The following is a 20,627-nucleotide window of genomic DNA, read 5'->3' as shown; positions in this document are numbered from 1 at the left end:
ACTGTGGGGGAGGGGAAACAGCAAGGGAGGAGCGAGGGGCTAGCCTCCTGGGCCAGGAGCTCAGGGGCCGGGCAGGAGGAGCCCGCGCGCCCCAGTTTGCCCACCTCTAGCTTGGAGGCTTGATGTTTAGAGTCTCTCTTTAAAAGTGATACAGTAATGAATTTCTTTACAGAAAATAGAATGATTCATTCAGTTTGTTAAATTTACAACTCAATAAACATGTTGCAACTATGACCAAGGTCTAGAACAGTCTAATGTTACATAGACACCAAGATCTACACTTTCAGTGAGGCGCAGAGACACTGCATGCCTAGTTATCACAGGTATAAATGGCAACGTAGACAGTGAGGCACTGCTTCGGTGACATGAGAGCCCTATAATGAGCCTATAATGTACATCGTACATTGCTCTCTACACACCCAATCAATGCCTCCCACATCTATACTGCTGCTGGAGCCTTTCCCTGCTGCAGGAAAAGACTCTGGCAGGAGGAGAAAGTGGGAAAAGGCTCTAGGAGATAACCATAGTGAATGCAGCTGCAGCCTGCCTTTCACTGTGACATGTAGCTACATGTGCTGTACACACCACTACAAGTGTAGGCAAGTATAGACAAGCTCTAACATTGTGGTTTATTCAGTTCTAGAGTAGATAAAGGGGACTGAGATGTCAGACTTTATTCTAGTTTTTGGGTTTTGGTGTTTTTTTGTTTTGATTTTAAACTTAAAAATTGTTTAGTGCTCAGTAAGTGAAAGACTGATTCCTAGCCTGCGCCAGTAGGTATACTGTAATTAAGGGCAGTAAAAGTTTCCCCACAAAGCTCTAACATACCTACTCCATAAAACAGATCCCCAATCCTTTACGATTCCAGTCCCAGGTCGCTCTTGAACCATGGCAAATTACCATGACACACATTGTGATGTGGAAAAAAGGGGTGAAGAGGATGACTTCAAACAACTTATTTTGCCATCTAACTCGAATACTAACTCAGATCTCCAAAGTACAAAATTAACACATTTACCCACAGAGCCATCTAGCAACAAGGATTTTGACTGAGCTCTAAGCAGACGACTAGGAATTTCTGAATTCTAATTCCAGTCCTGACAGACTCCCAAAATGTTCTTGGGCTAATTACTTCTCTAGCTTGCTTGCTAGCACACATATATATACCTGCCCCTGGATATTTCCATTACATGCATCTGAGGAAGTGGGTATTCACCCACGAAAGCTCATGCTCCAAAACATCTGTTAGTCTATAAGGTGCCACAGGATCCTTTGCTGCTTTTACAGATCCAGACTAACACGGCTACCCTCTGATACTTGACACCATGCAAGGCACTGCATTTAGCCGTATGGAATGGAAATCCATCAACCTCATGAAGAAACTTGCACAAATACAGACAGATATCATCTTCCTTTCCAAATGCAAACGGATGGACATCATACCAAATGGACTAAAGGTAAAAAATCCACTGCTATCTACATACTACACAGACCACAGTGAGAGATTATGTCATACTCTATCAAAAAAACTGAGGAACCACCTGATCAGCATCCTATACAGCAAACAGGAAAACATCAAAAAAGAGCTCTCCAACCTGGAGACTCTCATTAATAACCAAACTTCTATACAAACAGACTTCACTAGAATAAGACAGGAGATCTACATTACTCACTTCACCTCTCTTCACAGGAAAAAGGACTGTAAGCTGTCTAAACTCCTACCTGCCACATGGGGCCACAACAGTGGTACCCCTAACCCACCCAGCAATATCGTCAATCTATCCAACTACACACTCAGCCCAGAAGAAAAGTCTGTCCTATCTCGGGGACTCTCTTTCTGCCCTGCCACCCCCACCAACATGATACAGTTCTGTGGCGATCTGGAAGCCTACTTTCGCCGTCTCCGACTCAAAGAATACTTCCAGGACAACACTGAACAGTGCACTGATACACGGGTGCCCTCCCACCAACAGCACAAGAAAAAGAACTCCACATGGACTCCTCCTGAGGGTCGAAATGACAGCCTGGACCTATACATTGAATGCTTCCGCCGGCGTGCACAGGCAGAAATCGTGGAACAACAACATCGCTTGCCTCACAACCTAAGTCGTGCAGAACGCAATGCCATCCACAGCCTCAGAAACCACCCTGACATTATCATCAAAGAGGCTGATAAAGGAGGTGCCGTTGTCATTATGAACAGGTCTGACTATCAAAAGGAGGCAGCCAGACAACTCTCCAATACCAAATTCTACAGGCCACTTCCCTCAGATCCCACTGAGGAATACACTAAGAAACTACAGCATCTACTCAGGACACTCCCTACACTAACACCAGAAGAAATCAACATACCCCTAGAGCCCCGACCAGGGTTATTCTATCTACTACCCAAGATCCACAAACCCGGCAATCCTGGACGCCCCATCATCTCGGGCATTGGCACTCTCACTGAAGGACTGTCTGGATATATGGACTCTCTACTCAGACCCTATGCCACCAGCACTCCCAGCTATCTCCGCGACACCACTGATTTCCTGAGGAAACTACAATGCATTGGTGACCTCCCAGAAAACACCATCCTAGCCACCATGGATGTAGAGGCTCTCTACACAAACATCCCACACACAGATGGAATACAAGCTGTCAGAAACACTATCCCTGATGATGCCACAGCACAACTGGCTGCTGAGCTCTGTGCCTTTATACTTACACACAACTATTTCAAATTTGATGACAATATATATTTCCAGATCAGTGGCACTGCTATGGGCACCCGCATGGCCCCACAATATGCCAATATCTTCATGGCCGACCTGGAACAACGCTTCCTCAGCTCTCGTCCACTCACACCCCTTCTCTATCTACGCTACATTGATGACATCTTCATCATCTGGACCCATGGGAAGGAGACTCTGGAAAAATTCCACCATGATTTCAACAGCTTCCACCCCACCATCAACCTCAGCCTGGATCAATCTACACGGGAGGTCCACTTTCTTGACACCACGGTGCAAATAAGTGATAGTCACATTAACACCACCCTATATCGAAAACCCACCGACCGCTATGCCTACCTTCATGCCTCCAGCTTCCATCCCGGGCACATCACACGATCCATTGTCTACAGCCAAGCACTGAGGTACAACCGCATCTGCTCTGACCCCTCAGACAGAGACCAACACCTACAAAATCTCCACCAAGCATTCTCAAAACTACAATACCCACACGAGGAAATAAGGAAACAGATCAACAGAGCCAGACGTGTACCCAGAAGCCTCCTACTGCAAGACAAACCCAAGAGAGAAACCAACAGGACTCCACTGGCCATCACATACAGCCCCCAGCTAAAACCCCTCCAACGCATCATCAGGGATCTACAACCCATCCTGGACAATGATCCCACACTTTCACAGGCCTTGGGTGGCAGACCAATCCTTGCCCACAGACAACCTGCCAACCTGAAACATATTCTCACCAGTAACTGCACACCACACCATAATAACTCTAGCTCAGGAACCAATCCATGCAACAAACCTCGATGCCAACTCTGCCCACATATCTACACCAGCGACACCATCACAGGACCTAACCAGATCAGCCACACCATCACTGGTTCATTCACCTGCACATCCACCAATGTAATATACGCCATCATATGCCAGCAATGCCCCTCTGCTATGTACATCGGCCAAACTGGACAGTCTCTACGGAAAAGGATAAATGGACACAAGTCAGACATTAGGAATGGCAATATACAAAAACTTGTAGGAGAGCACTTCAACCTCCCTGGCCACACTATAGCAGACCTTAAGGTGGCCATCCTGCAGCAAAAAAACTTCAGGACCAGACTTCAAAGAGAAACTGCTGAGCTTCAGTTCATCTGCAAATTTGACACCATCAGCTCAGGATTGAACAAAGACTGTGAATGGCTTGCCAATTACAGAACCAGTTTCTCCTCTCTTGGTTTTCACACCTCAACTGCTAGAACAGGGCCTCATCCTCCCTGATTGAACTGACCTCGTTATCTCTAGCTTGCTTGCTAGCACACATATATATACCTGCCCCTGGATATTTCCATTACATGCATCTGAGGAAGTGGGTATTCACCCACGAAAGCTCATGCTCCAAAACATCTGTTAGTCTATAAGGTGCCACAGGATCCTTTGCTGCTTCTCTACCTCTGATTCCCTAGATGTAAAATAGAGATATATCCTTGCCTACATAACAGAAGGTTGTACAATTAGTTAAATATCTAAAATGAATTGCCAGCTTTCCCACACTCCCTTCAATAGACCATAGACCAATTTAAAAAAAAGTCCATACATTTAAAATGTGATTGTAATTTTTTTCTTAATTCCAGTTTAATTCCTTCAACTTGAACTCCAGCTCCTTGTAAAGAAAAATGAATTTCACGATTTATGCTGTATATAAGCTTCAGAAAGTTGCTTAATATACAATAGGTTTAAGTCTAAAAGAAAAAATGGAATGTCAAAGGTACACTAATTTTTAAAAGTACACTAATCCTTGGATTCAATAGCTAGAATTAACTGCAAAATACCTGATGCTCATACAGCAGCTAGCATATCAGAGGGAGTAAAATAAGGCTGGAATGTAGTAATGTCTTCTGTGTGATCCAATTTGGCTGGCAGTTTTATCTATTCTGCTAGTGTTTGGAAACAGAGCTCTACTTAATCAAAGGTGAAAACAAAATAAACTAAACAGATATAAACATCTGAATAATGATGTAGGGTTGGTACAGAAACTTGGTTAAACTTCAAAACGTTTCTGAAGTATTATAATATATAGAACTTAAACATGTATTTAGGCTTACAAAGGTGGACCTCAAATCTTTGGAGATACAAAAGCCAACTATAAATATTTAATATAATTGTACAATTTATTAAAAAAATTATCCATACTGCTGACACAGAGTCTTGTGCCAGTGCTGAGTTTGAATCCCAAACCAGCAGGACCTGAGAATGCTCTTTATCACTTTCCAATCCCTTCCTCTCTGGCAGACTAAATGAACAGCGTGAAGCAGCTCTGGAGAAGACCTGTTAAGTTTTGCCTGCCAGAAGGAAGGTTTCTGCAACACAGTTTTTTGTGGGGACAGGGTGGGCTGGAAGGCTGAATGGTAAGAAAATGATAGGGGAGCAGGAAAAGGGCAATATCAAGAATGCCCAAGGAAAACACTCAGAAGCAAAATAAGATGACAGACGAAGGTTCTGGATAGCTCATCGTACCACAGATTTCTGACAATCATACAAAGAAACGTACTATAACATGACAATGACTTACAAATAATTTAAACTGCTCTAAAGTAAACCTTGTTCACCTGAGACAGCTGAAAATGACAATTTCTGTACTGTTCGTTTTTTAAATCAGCAAATTGTTAAACCACAAAGTGTGTGAATCGCTATAAGGAGACTCCTCATTACCAGGACATAATTAAAATAAATAAATATATAAACCCACCACATTTTACATTCGCTCCATATGAACTGAAGAAAATGGACAGCCTTATCAGATATGTCTACACTGCAGTGAGCAGCACAGAATGACTCATGCTGGCTTGAGCTAGCACACTAAAAATAGTAGTATGGATGTTGCAGTTCGAGAAGCAGCTCAGGCTCTCATGCCCACCCAGCCTCCGAGTCCATATTCAGGTGGCTAGCCTGAGCCTCTGCTGGTGTTGCAACATCCACACTGCTACTGTTGGTGCACTAGCTCAGACTGAGCTAGCATGAGTCTGCCTAACCAAGCTGGGAGATGACTGCCAGCTGCAGCATAGACATACCCATTATTTCAACATAGTCATTTAACAATTCAAAATCTTAAGATGGAAGTGGTTTTAAATCTTGGTAGTCTCAAAACTGCCTTTTTCACCAGAAATTGGTACAGTAGTTGGTATATACTTATTTTTAAATCCAATGTACCAGTTCACTGACATCATATGCTGCTCTGAAAACTTGTTTTACCTTCTCTCAAAGGAACAGTGTCTGACAGCTGAACTATCACTGACTTCAGAGACAGAATTGTTACTGTTTATTTTTTGTTGATGTTATGATACTATGTGAATCTTACTAAATATTACTAAAAGAGTATTTTTTCTTGTTGAGTATGGCTTAATTACATAGTCACAGACACCACATCTCTTTCATCAGTTTTTTCTAATCAGCAGCCCTTTCTCATCACCCAACTCATAAATACTAGAAGTTGGAACATCACTGAGTCCCAATTGTTGTCCTTTCTTCCCCCAAACATAGAAATCCTTCCTGCTACCACCAAACAAGTCCCAACTCCTCATCAGCTTCCCTAAGAATTTCAATCACCTCCTCACACAAATCTTGATTCCCAAGAACACTGAATTCTCTACAGCTTTCCAACCATCACTCAAACTCTCCAAGCAGTTCCACATCTACTTTCAAACTCTTGTAAATTCTTCAATGCCTCCCAGTGATGATAAGAATTTTGCCTTTAAGATCTTGGATATCTATAAAAGATTGAAAATAATCCTATTTATTTGGCAACCATAAACTGATCAGGAATGCAGCAGTAACGGATACTTAAACAGTGCTCAGAGAACCTAAAATAAGATACAGTGATGACCCACATTACTTCCAGTGTTATTCTGAACACACTTATCTCCTGAAATTACATTTTCAGTCACTGAGTACATCCAATGGAAACAATAACTTATTCCCTAATACATCCCACAACAAGATGGAGCTTATTATATGCCAATTTATGCCTCCTACTATTGCTTCCCACCCACAAATTAACAGTGGAATTTCACTCATTTTGATTTCCAATATACTGGAGGTAGAATAAAGTTGCTTGTCAGCAACAGAGTTTTCTAATCTGTTTTATGTAACATGATAAAACTGTACACAAGGGACTGAACACACAGGTAATTCTACAGTATACAGTACCCAAAGATGTTAACTCAGAACCAGAAGCTATGCTTTCAGGGCAAATCTTCCATAAGGAGCCCCTGCACAATGCAGATAAAGCAGCCCATGTGCACAACACACATTCTCAGAACTACCAGCAGCTGGACTCAACTCATAGTACATGGGTGCTGCTTGGGTTCAAAGACCACAGCATGCCACCTGGACTCTCAGTTATTCTGATGTCTTTCCACCTTGCGACAGAGTCCCAATTCATGCTGCACACGTGCAAGTTACTTTCTCTGGGTCCATCAACTTGGCTCTACCACACTGTTGAGTTCTTACCTTAACTTTTTTTTTGGGGGGGGGGGAGAAATGGAGGAGGGGGAGGAGGAGGAGGGTGTAATATTGTTTCCCCAAAAGGCAGTGGATGCCACAAACTAACTGAGATCAATCCTGAGGCAGTAATATCCATTTGGGTAGATCAGAACAATGGTCTGAGCCCATGTGTATACAAAAAAAAAGTTGTGATTTTTCTTTTTAAAGGGAAACTGTATTTCAGTAACCTACTCAAATTTCAATCACTAACCCTTGCCAAACCCAGAAGTTAATAAAAGTAAGCATGTGCAGAAAAAAAAATCAGTTGCTAAAACAGTAAAAACTAGTCTCATTATTAACTACACCAATGCTAATGTTCCACTTTGATAAGAGAGAAAGAAAATAACGGAAAACATAGTACATCAAAAATATGGAAATAGAATAATACCAAAATAAAGGGTGCATACATATAAAATAGTTTACAGATTACAACCCTGATGATCTGAACAATTTTGCTTCAGTAAGTACCTAGATTTAATAAAATTACCAAAGTTTCTACTAATGATGTCTACAAGACCATGAATTAGAAATTATTTGGTGACAAAGTCAGTAGATTAGTTACTTTAAAACAGGCTCAGATCTGGTATCAAATAGGTGGGTGAGTACTACTGCGTATCCTGCAAAGCAGGGTAGGGCAAACTTTTTGTCCTGAGGGTCACATCGGGTTTCTGAAATTGTATGGAGGGCTGGTTAGGGGAGGCTGTGCCTCCTCAAACAACCCGGCGTGGCCTGGCCCCCACCCCCTATTTGACCCCCCCCCCCCGCTTCTTGCCCCCTGATAGCCACCCTGGGACTCCAGCCCCGTCCAAGCTCTCCTGTTCCCTATCCCCTGATGCCCCCCCAGGACCCCTGTCCCATTCACCCCTCCCTGCCCCTCGAGCCGCCCGCTCCTGACTGCCCTCCACTGCTCCATCCAACACCTCCTCTCATTCCTGACTGCCCCCTCCACCCCATGACCCCTGCCCCATCCAACCACCCGTTCTCTCTGACTGCCCCCGGAGCCCCTGCTCCTGATTGCCCCCTGGGATGCCTGCCCTCATTCAACCCCTCTACTCCCCACCTTCTGACCGCCCTGACCTCTATCCACAGCCCCACCCCCTGATCATCACCCCAAACTCCCCTGCCCTCTATTCAATCCCCCCTGCTCCCTGCCCCCTTACCACACTGCCTGGAGCGCAGGTAGCTGGCGATGCTACAGCCGCGCCGCCCAGAGCACCAGGACAGAGCTGCAGGCCCCCTTTTGCCTTCGGGACAAGGAAGCAGCACAAGTAGAAACCCTTGCCTCTTAGCTCCTGGGGCACCTCCTCCACAACTCCCAGAGCAAGGAGGGACTGGACCTCCTGGATGAGGAATTGCTCATGAGAGGGGTTCCTGAAAAGGGACAGGCAAGGGGGCTGGGAGGGCAGGAAGGAGCAGAAGTGGATAGAACAGCCCACCTCTACCATGTGGAGTACTCATGGTCTGAAGTAATAAGGGACCAGGCATGGTAGAAGCAGGATAGACGGTTCAGAAAGGGAGGATAGCTGGCTAGGATGTGGGCTGGTAATCTGTTCTTGATCGCATGTTAAGAAGGGGCACTTAGGGCCCAGAGGGGGCTTGGACTGCCCTTGGCCTTGTGCCAGAGGAGGGCAGGAAGGTCTATCGTGGGTATATCTGCTCATCCTGCAGGAGAAGTCCTGCCTGGGTCTAGCAGGCAAGGACTGCTGCTGGGTGGGCTGGGGTTTAAAGGGTTTTCTTTGTGTCACCGGGTATGCATGCCAAAAGACTTAAATGGTATTATGTGAATCTTTCAGTCTATGCAGTCTGGAGTTGGTTTGTTGAGCGAACAGGCCCTGACCATCAAATGGGAGGTCCTGGATTGTCTGCTGCACCTCCGGGGGAAGACCCAGAGATTGAAGCCAGGTGTTGCATCTCATGGTGATACCGGATGCCAAAGTACATGCAGACACATCGCAGCATCGAAGTCTGGGCCACTAGTCTGCCCTCCTTGTTTCAAATGGGAGAAGCTCTTTAAACTTCTGAACTGCAGACCACACGTTGTAACTGTATCTGCTAAGGATCACAAGCTGATTAGCGACCTGAAGGGAGAGTCCCCCCATAGAATAAACCCCTCCCCCAAATAAATTCAGGCGATTTGCGTCTCTTGATTTGGGAGTGGGCCCCTGCTGACCTTGCCTCTCTTTCCTGTTCACCACCTCCACAACCAGGGAGCACAGAGGGGGGTGGGTGAAGAGGCATTCATACCCCTTAGTGGGAATGAAGCAATTTCTTTCAGCCCCTTGGCCACAGGGGGAATGGAAGCAGGCATTTGCCAAATAGTCTTGGCGTTCGACTGGATGGTCTTTATAATGGGCAGGGCCACCCTAGAGGGCCCTTCTGATGTCAGAATGTCCCTCATGGGGTTCTCTTCCTCTACTACCTCCTCCACCTGGAGGTTCATGTTCAGGGCCACCTGACAGAGGAGTTCCTGCAGGGCCCTGTAGTCCATGGGTGGTGGGCCAGATATGGATGCACCTGCTACTGCCTTGTCAGGAGACGAGGACACAACCAGCAGGGCCGGATCCATGACAGCTTCCTGGTCTGCAGGGTCCTGTTCCTCCTGGGCAGTGGGTGCAGCCTCCGTCAGCAGCAGGGCTGGGTCTGGATTTTGTGTGGGGTTCTGAGGAGGGTGGCTGATGGTTGCCTCGGAGATGCGAGATCCCAAACATGATGGTGGCAGGACATCAGGAGGGGCATCCTGGGCCCAGAACTGCCACTGAAGCTGCCAGTGTGGCACTGAAGTGTCTTGTCTGAGACTTCCTGCACCCGATCAGGGTACTTCCGATGTCCTTGATACTCTGCCCGACCTGAGGGAGGGCGACCAGGAGTGGGATGGCCAAGGAGGGGCAGTGCGTGACAGTGCCAGGGAGGCCTCTGCATCCTCCAACGGGTGTAGAGAATGGCGAGATCTGGACGGTGACCGACCGTTCCATTGTTGAGAACAGTACTGGGAGATCAACCAGCGTCGGAAAGTGATGGGGAGCGTGTCAGGTAGTGGTGCTATGGCGGGGAGCGGTGCTACGGTGCAGAGTAGTGTTGGCCCATCAAGCGAGGACTGGGGAACGCAGTCCAAGGTCGGTAAGAGTGGTGCCGCAAGGTCTCAGAGCAGGATCTGGACCTCGAACAGACCACGACCTATCAGCCGATGACCACCTCAAGCGGGAACGGCTCTGAAGATTGGGGCTGTAAGAGTGGTGCCGCGAACTGGACCAGCGCCATAAGTCAGACTGGTGTGATGCATAGGTGCGGTGCCAGGACTCAGAGCGGTGCGGAGATGCTGGTCTGGGCGCAGACAGCCTGAACGTTGCTGGTTTGCCTCTTGATGGTACCAGGCCATGAGGCAGTGGAGGCCTCAAGACCAGGAACTTGGGTGCCATCATTTCGATGAGCCCCCTAGCGGCCTCAAAGGTGTCCGGTGTGGAGGGTAGTGTGAACTCCTCCACTTGCAGCTGCAGGGAGTCCAGGAGCACGAGGCTTCCCGGAGAGATGAAGGCCCTTGCAGGTTGAGCTCAACCTGCGGGTTTGTCATCCGTAGGCCCATGTTCCCCATTGTGCCCTGCTGGGGCTGCGGTACCTGCATCGAGTCTCTGTAGAAGCTTGCCCTGTTTATTGCAGGCAGTCGGAGAGAGGGAGCAGTGCCAGGGGGAATGCTTTTGGAGGGCGTGCTGAGTCCTTTTTCGGTGCCGTGGATGGTACTGGCGGAGGAGTGCTCCGCACCAAGGCGCTCGGGCCAGGTCTTGTGGTGGACAGAGAGCAGACTCCATGAGGAGCTCTTTCATGTGAATGTCCCTCTCCTTTCTAGTGCGAGGCTTGAAGGCCTTGGAGATTTTGCACTTATCCGCCTGATGAGATTCTCCCAGACAGTGGAGACAGGAGTCGTGGGGATTGTCTGTGGGCACAGATATGCCTCTGGGCACATTTAAAGGGAAGTCCCCACATCTGCTAATCAGGAGCGCCTCCAGGCACCAGCAAGCCAAGCGCATGCCTGGGGCGGCAAGCCATGGGGGGCACTCTGCCAGACGCTGCAAGGGCGGCAGGTAGGTTGCCTTTGGCGGCATACCTGCGGAGGGTCCGCTGGTCCTGCGGTTTCGGCAGACCTCCCGCAGGCGTGCCGCCGAATCCGCGGGACCAGGGACCTCCCGCAGGCAAGCCGCCGAAGGCAGCCTGCCTGCCCTGCTTGAGGTGGCAAAATACTTAGAGCCGCCCCTGCTGCTAATGACTATTAACAACTAAATAGAACAATTAACTAACAATGGGTAACTATATACAAAGATAAGAAGAAGAGCTAGGGATTACTGGACCATGTGTGAGCAAGAGACCACTGTTCCAACAACCGTCAGTGGCAGTAGAAGGAAGTGAAGGGGGGTGGGGTCGGGCCGGGAGGGTCGTACATAGAGCGCCATATCGGCACCACTCCAGGGGGCTCCACAGCTGGCCCGACAGGTAGCTGCTAGGGAAAAGTTTCTGACATCCGTGCAAGTGCACAAACCTAACCAGAATGGATATGAGCAAGCACTCAAAGAAGAACAGGGTGCACTCACTAAAGGAACAATCATGCAGCCTTTACTCATGCAGTGGGGCTATTAGATTGAGTAAGGGTTACAGAATCAGGCCTGATGCTCATTTTACATTTTAAAGTTTTACTAAGTTTGTCCATAGGTGCAAACCGCTTGTCCGCCCAAAAACATGGGTGCACAGCTGGGAATGAGGAACAGCGATTCACCTTCTCTATGCGAAAAGATTGCAGAGATCATGGTTGTCTCATCTGAAGTTAAACTGGGCCACAAAAGCTGCATTTTTGTGTTTTAGTAGTAGCACGGGAAAGGAGGAGAGAAGACATTGAATACAGGGGAAAATGGTCAAAGACTAGTGGAATTCTGCCACCTCCAGAAAATGAAACTGGCTGGCAGTGCAGGAAGCCAGCTTCAATACTGAAGAAAAAGGAAAGATAAGGAAGATAAGGAACTTGACTTGACCCCCACAAAAGCTTGTAGCAGTGACTTATCTTATGAATACCCACAGAGAACTTTCACTACAGAAAATCTGAGGTAGGAGCAACGACATATCAAGCAAAGTACAAGTGAAATCTGAGAAGTAAGACACTAATAAGATTACAGTTTTAGTATATTTAGTACATTGCCTTTATTATAAAGAGCCTTTTGTTATGCACTTCAACATCTGGTCTACTGTACTTGATTCCACTGTGCTTTTGGAAAATATTCTGTGGTAACTGACCATGGTTAGTGAATTGCTAAATTGTCACATGCACAGAGCAACAGTATTCATTGCCTACAAGTGTTATCCATCTAAGAGCTGAAACACTTTGTTTTGAGCATTAACATGTGCGGGTCATTAATAACTTCTCTGATGAAAGAGGTAAAATTCTAGGAATTACTACATTGTTTACCAAATGATGAACTGAGATGTTTTCATTTCAATTTAATCAGCTCTTGCACAAATGTTCTTTCTGGAATTGAGACATAAGAGCAGAATATTTATAACTCTGAATAATCTGCACTCACTGCATCCTATGGGCTAGCTACTCATTTGTTCTATTCATGGAATTCCAATAGATGTCAAAAGGCTCTTCCTTTTTGGATTACTTTTCCCTTTTGGCAAAGCAGGTGGCTTTCCCTCAGCCACTGGCCCCAGCTCTATTGTTATTGCTCTTGTACAGCATTTGGTGACAGGCACTATGAATACTGTTAAAATACATAAACTGGAATTTGATGCAAAGATGAAGATAGACTATGCATCAAGAAACTAATACCACTTCTCTTACTCAAGACAAGCAGTCATGCAACTAGTAATGTTTTTTGTTGTTGTTGTTTTATAAAGTCTATACAGACAGGTGTATTTTTTGTTGTCATAAGAAATCCAAATCTATCCTATGGAAATTATATTATTTCTTGTAATAAGACTCCCTGTGTTGTCTTAAGTAGCTCTTTCACTTGGCCTCTAACAGAAAAGGTCTTGTACTAGTGTGCATTAACTAATGCTTTTATAGTTGAAGTGAAGATCATATTAAAATGCTCTGCTTTCCCACTTATATTTGATTTTTAATAGGAATGTAGAAATGCAGATATCCACAATACACGTATCCAGATTTACAAACTGAATAGCATAACACCTTAAACAGAAAATGTTCCCGTCAATCCTTCTCATTTAAACGAACAAATGACTTGCATAAGCACTCTGTAGCAAAAATCTACGTGCTATATGGGCTTTGTCATTTGATCAGCCACAGTTTTTTGCATCTTTGTGACTGCTGGTAATAAACATGAAATGATGTATGTGTGACAAGTAACATTTTTACTATTTTTGTCCATGTTGGACATGTACAAAAGTGCCTCTAAATGAATTCAAAGAATCAGGGCGGAGACTTAAGTGTTTGTGGAATTAACAAGAGGACAGGGAACCTTACACCTCTTGCACCTAACTCATTCAAAATTTTCAATTACATCTGAACTGGCCTCGATATTACAATTTGATAACCTATCAGAAATGAGTTAGTGGTCCCAGATGAGTTCTCTAGACTTAGATCCTATGATAGCAGTCCACGCTATAAATAACCAGGACATAGTTCACTGCAGATAAGCATCCATAATGTAAAGCAATCTGAATTAGCCCCTCATTGACAGTGACAAAAGGATTGAATAGACATGGAGATTGTACCACCAATAACACTCTTAGCAGATGGTCCTTCCCAGCCAGGACTGAAACGGTGAGGAAACCTACATTTCCACTATCTGTGCTGTGACTCTTCCAAAAATAGAAAACTTTAGTGTTCAGAGCTGTCACTCTAGCTGTTTTTGTACACAGAGAAAGTATAACAAAAAGTAATTATTTGAAGAAAAATTAACTTTCATAGTAGAGAAACAAGGTTGGTCTGAAGAAGAGCTGTGTGTAAGCTTGAAAGCTTGTCTCTCTCACCAACAGAAGTTGGTCCAATAAAAGATATTATCGGTCTCTCCAATATCCTGGGCCCAATACAGCTACAACAGCGCATACAACTTTCATAGTACTTAACTAAGACTTTTGTCGATAGTGATAATTCTAAAGACTAGGGTCCTCAAAGACTTCAATCAAATGTCATGTTCCAAAACACAATTACCAAACCAAAACGGCCAATCCTGTACAGACGCACTGATGATGAAAGTATATGTCCTGAAGGCAAACTGAATTACAAGCATGAAGTATGTCACCTTTGAGACTGGAATCAACCATTCAAGCACTGGCACTTTTTCATTTATAGTAGTAAAAGAAAAACTGACAACTGTGGAAAAAAACCTTGAGGCTGTTTAAAGGGAAGTACAATAAGGCACTTAAGACGTAATGCGCATGCAACAAAAAATCCAAGCTTCATTTGTATTCAGTTGCTTTCTTTGGGATCAGTATGGAAAGCAACATATTTCTCCTACAATGAAAACAAAATCTCTCTCTACGTTTTATAAATATAGAAAGATAGGAAGGACAGAGGTCTAGCAATAATGTCTTATCCCCTTCCTCCACCCTGCAATCTAAATTCAAATGTGTAATAAGAAAGTCTATTTGTGCTTACCTGACAGTTTCCTTTTTTTGAGTAATAAGCTCAACAGACCCACTACAACGGGTACATTGGCCTACTTACAGCTTGGGAGCAAAAAAAGAAATTTCGCTCACTGGCAGTAGGGAAATAGTCTACCACCAAACATTTCATCCAGCTGAGACAACTTCCACAGCCAGGACCATTAAAATCTACTTTCCTAAATTACAGATTGTGTTAAAAATATATTGAGGGAAAAGCACTACAATGTCTCTTATGAAGAGCATGGTAAATTCCACCTCACAACAAGCAGCCCAAATACCTGGATCATCCAGCACAGAGATGAAAACTGATATCCATTGTTTCCAGCGTGGACCGGATCTGTGGATCTTATTACTTGAGAAGGGAAATTTTCAGGTAAGCATGGATAAATTCATCTCCTCTTTTTTGTGCTAAGGTTCACAAATCTTTTATGATGGAATTTTCATAGCAGTGCCACCTCCGGCGTTGGAAGTAGGATCATCCTTTAGATGTAGGCATCCATAGCAAGGTGTGCAAGCACACATGTTAAATGATGCTGGCTAAGATTGAATGACCAATATGCAGAACTTGGTGAACTTAAGTATTGATGGCCATGTGAACATCTAGCAAATCCTAATACAGACGGCATGCCAACTCTGCCTTGAAACTGTCAGTGCTCCTAAAGATGCTCTGATGCTTAGCCAGAAGAATATTTCTTGGATTTATTTAGGGAATTAATGCTACAAAAGTTGCAAGGAATACCTGTTTGTGTAAAAAAGTACACCACCAGGTCTAATTAGAGAAAGTTCTCAACTTCAAATAAAACCAGATAGAACAAGTCTAGGAACCACTGCTCTAATGGATAGGAAGTATAACAGCAGGGGGTTACACACCACACTGCTGTGAGGAACAAAATGAGGTTCCAAGGTAGTGCTCTACGATCTTACAGGGTTGGAATAAGGTTGATGCCCAAAGGAAGCATTTAATGTTGGAAACTGCATAGAAATGTACTTACCACAGAGACTTGACATTTATATACTCACAACAAAACCCTCCTAGGAGGTGCTCGAGGCTACATTTCACTGGTTTAACATAGTAACTAAACTATAGACTTTGCACTACCCAGTAGAAAAAGTTCTATTGGTTAACTTCACTTTTGGGGTGCATGAGACCAACAATAATTTCAACAAAGTATTCATTTTAAACCTACCTGGTCCTGGATGGAGAAGTGGTCTTGCAATAGCAGACCTCCTTTGTGAGCTACACCTCAGAGGAGGAAACAAAGCTGAAGGGACAATCTCTCCCAAAACCAAATACAGCCCTGGAATATGGCTGGGAACTGGAGAGAGACATTATTGAACCAAATTGTTAGTCTACAAATTTGAAATAAAGTTTGGAATTCCCCTCAGAAAACCCCGACAGCAAGAAAGGCTGGCTGAGACTGCATGCCATTGTGAGAGCTGGGGAAAAAAATGAAGGGAACTTCAAGGGACAGGGACAGGATATTCCCCTGTTGCCAGTGACTGTGGGCTCTGGTTCTATCCCCAAGTTGCAAACAGGGCATAGTCCTCATTGTAAGAGATTTATGGACCTTAGCATGAAGAAAAAAGGCAAGGCTTATAAATCTCTAAAGGCTGACATTTATTTGTTATTTAAAGCAAGGATATATTTTACACAGATGGGATGGACAACTACTTTAGATGTTCTAAAGTACACGTTTAGATGTTCTAACTGTAACATATATGTTAGGCAAGTAACCAGGTGAAAAAAACTAAGTTAAGCTATATATGTTCTCTCTCATATATAAATGTTTCCAGCTAACCATCTTGTGACACACACATGACCAAGCAAACAAAAACAAAAAAACAACCCCACCGAACCAACCAACCAGGACAATATAAAATACTGCAAATACACTAACTGCACTATTTATACAAACCAGAATTACTGAAACTAGGTCGTCGCCAAGAAGTATTCAGCAGGCATAACAGTATAGCCCACTGCTTTTCTTGCCTCCTTCACCAACTAGGAGTATGTAATATTTCTACATCCAAGTGCACTGAAAGCTGGATACTAAGGATGAAGGGTAGGGGGTTAATTAACAACCACTGTCAATATTCCCAGGACTAAGAAAATCCTGCTAAAAACAAGTACAACCAGAGAGTGCATGGTTTACTAAGATTTCTGCGAGTCAGGATGAAAATCATTTTCAAATTTTATCCACAGCCCAATACCCTGGCTTGGTAAGGACCTAGCCCTCCTGCCTACCAAGAGTGTCTGGAGTGCTTCAGGGAGACCTGGCCCTCTCCTTCACCTCTGGGTTGCTCTCTGTTTCAGACACAAGCTCCTCTCTGCGGCTGGGGCAGTCTGGCTTAGTGCTCCTGACTAGAGAGGATGAACTAGAGCATTTGTAATCTTCTCTTGCAGCAATCTATGAGGAAAGGCTGGTTAGAAACGCCTGGCCAAAAAAGACAGAATTAAAAAAAATATTTACACTTGTTTCTGGAGTCTCCAATAGAGTGAAATTCAAAATTTTGGAGTTGTTCTATCCCTGAAAGCCTCTGCTACAATGGAGAGATCCCTGGTCAACTGACCACCCAGGAGTGGAGGCAGAGAAATCAGGGGCTTTTCCACGGAGGGGCAGTCCTGGCCCCAGACTAGCTGTCAATCTCAGATCTGACTCCAACCTGCAAGGAGAGGACCATCATCCCACAGGACAGACTGTCATACATGGAAGAGGGGTCAGAAACAGAATTGTTGCTGGTTAACCAGAAACTAGAATACTAGTTACTCAAATAACTGTATTTGTTCCATGATTTCTTTTGATCCCTGAGCATTTTGCAACATACACATTAAACAACATCCCTGCAAACAAACTGGTTATCCTATTCTAAAATTCATGGAATAAAAAAAGTATAAGAAGAAACTGTAATTAATTTCAGTCTGTACCATGACTAGTCTTGGCACATTTTTCTAGTGCTAGAACAACCATCATGGTCCAAGAATGAAAATTCAAGGCCAAACTCTGTCCTATTTTTGTCAGATGGAAGTCACAAACCTTGGAAGGTTTCTGCAGAGAGCTGCATTTTTTACAGCTGAAGAAATAGCTACTTACAGCATTATTTGGCTGTAAACTTACTGCTACATATAGCTATTGGGATTATTGTTGGGTATATCACAAAATAGGAGTTTCCAGTGGAGACAAGCCAAGAAGTTTTGCTCAGGATCTTCAATTACTTTGAATCTATTTTGGCTCCTCTGCTTCTATAGCAAATAAATAGTGCTGCACTTGTAAAAGCACTTTTCATCAAGGATTTCAAAGTGGTATTACTAGATTCATTTTGCAGATGGGGAAATTGAAGCAGAAAGCAGTTGAGAGAGATTTACCCAAGGTTACACAGCAAATGACAGAACCCAGGAGTGGTTACAGGCTACTGCTCTAACCACTACACAACATTGCCCCCAGCAAAATGACTAGATTTCAGCTCTTTATTTAAACTTATCACTCAGACCATAATTTCTTAGATTTGTTGTTACACTTGAATCCTATTCTAAATTTAAAGACAAAATATTAGCATTAATCAATTTGTGTAATTTAATCAGCATTATTTCTTCTATACAGATCCTACAAAGGCATTAACAAAAGTTGTTCTACATAAGTATAAAACTAGAGTGGCAGGTTTTACTTGGAAGCCAGCAGGTGTAGCAGGAAGGCCATAGCTCAATGGTCCTTCCAACCCCAGCATCCTGGGATGAGCTTGCATAGGAGTCAGCAAGGCTAGCAGTCAAGCTTCATTCAGTCATTTCCAGTGCCCCAGAGTTCTCCTGGCGGTAGCCAGTAGGTGGGACCCAGGACCTCCATCTCCACCGGTCTCAGCTAAGGGTCCCAAGGGAGTGGCATTAAGTGCCTCAGTTGTCTCTTTCTAATGCACCTAACTAGCCCCCCCATGCTGCTTCCTAACTTCCTGCTCTCTCTTCAGTCCTCTCCCCACTCCAGTGGGGAGTTCCCAGTCTCAGCAGCCCACATGGTCAAATAAGTATTCCCTCGCTCTCCTCCCAGTGTTCAATTATTCTATCTCAGCAGGGAGTGGAGGTGGAGAAAGGGTCAGGCCCTTACCCTCTTGGTTGTGGTTTACTCCCACAATCCAGATCCTTCTCCTGTGGATAGCTCTGTCCCCAGAAACTGAAAACTGTCTTCCTACCTTTGGACAGCCTCTTCTTCATTCCTATTCCCCCCTGCATCGCCACTCTCTGCCTGACTGTCAGAATTCCCCTTTGAGCAGATCCTCCAATACTGCTCCTTCACTCCCTTAGTCTCTGTATAGAGTATTAAACCCCATTACAATTAGCTCAGAGCTCAAAATTTTCCCCAGCATAACCATGGGCCACATATTTCTCTGCCTGCAATGAAAAAAAAAAAGTAAACTTATATTCTGGGTGCTGCTGATCTAAAGTAAAGGAGATTGAGTATTTCTAAGCATAAACCAAAGGGATGGGAGTGGAAAGGGACGTTGCTCTCCACAACTCAAAATTTCAGGAAACCTATTTTTTGCTTGTGCCCCCACTGAATGTACCATTAAATGACTAGAACTGTTCCTTCTTCTACCAACCCACCCCTCCCCCCATGAGGGTGACTACACCCATGACGATGTATCAGTTTGCTACAAAGTACAAATGTTAAAAGTGTGAGCACAACCTCTGTTAGCTCCCCATCCACCACCAACATTCTCAAACATTTTTTTAAATAACCGATATCAACATGAAAGGTATACTTACACACAGATATTGGACACTGAAAGGTCTGTACATTTATTATTACCTACTGGCAATGCAGCATTAAATTGAACTCCTAGTGATTTTGGATGAACATTCTGTTTTCAAAGTTAGCAAATGAACAGAACAATAGGGGTTGTATAGCTGAGGGAAGGAGGGTGCCAAGGGTCGACTGATTCTCCTACCCTCCACACTGCACGCGTGTCCTCTCGAAAACCAAAACAGAACACCAAAAAGCACAGATGCTCTTCTACCCATTTTCTTATCTCTAAGAACAGCAACACTGACCATAGCAAACATTTTGTTATACTAAAATATGTCAGTTAACTACTTATACAAAGACAAGATATATGGACTACCAACCATTTAAACAAATCAGCAGACATTTAGTTTTCGGGAAGACATCATTTGACCAAAGAGTTAAAAGGGTTTTAAGTTGTAAGCAACATTCTTGTTAACTGCCCAGCAGAATGTGTCTCTTACTATATAAATTTAACTATGACGACTTTCTCCAATGACCATTCTACATTCAGTGTGCTATCCTCGCTAAATTCAACAAGTTAGCAAAGAAACACATTTACAATTTTGGGTCAGGATTATAAAATACTTCCTTAAAGCAATCAGAGATATATGATGTGACTTATGCAAAACAAGTTGGGACCCACCTTTGGAGTGTTTTCCTGAAGACCTCTTGGGTAACGACTCCTCAATGGAATGTGCTGACGTATGTAGTGCATTTTCCAAACTGTTACTGACATTGTTTATGGGGGTCTCAGATCTTGGAGCGACCTGGAAAAAAATAAAAATAAAGCTGATGTAACTCTGGAATATTTTATTTTCCTCTACTAAGTGAATAGTGTTTCAAATTGAGTTAAGAGCTATCAAGAGCATTACTATTCTATTCTAAAACAGTTCTACATTTTTCAGTATACTGTATATTGCAAGTAACAATTTGGTGGAGGAACTTTTTAGTCAGTTATTTGTAAATCTAAAATTAGCCT

The 20,627-nt window shown here is 44.0% G+C and overlaps 1 protein-coding gene across 2 annotated transcripts in view; it reads right to left on the bottom strand.

Annotated features, from left to right (window-relative positions):
• ZCCHC14 (zinc finger CCHC-type containing 14) overlaps positions 1–20,627 on the bottom strand; it is a 90,211-nt gene that overhangs the window by 52,674 nt on the left and 16,910 nt on the right. For both annotated transcript variants that reach the window (XM_050922592.1, XM_050922593.1), the window contains one exon: positions 20,292–20,415. In XM_050922592.1, the coding sequence (XP_050778549.1) occupies positions 20,292–20,415 (124 nt within the window). The remainder of the gene's footprint in view (positions 1–20,291; positions 20,416–20,627) is intronic.

Source organism: Gopherus flavomarginatus, chromosome 14 (assembly GCF_025201925.1).
Source record: "Gopherus flavomarginatus isolate rGopFla2 chromosome 14, rGopFla2.mat.asm, whole genome shotgun sequence".
NCBI classification, from domain to species: domain Eukaryota; kingdom Metazoa; phylum Chordata; order Testudines; family Testudinidae; genus Gopherus; species Gopherus flavomarginatus.
Note: the sequence above shows the minus strand (reverse complement) of the source record. Positions and strands in the feature narration are given on the sequence as shown.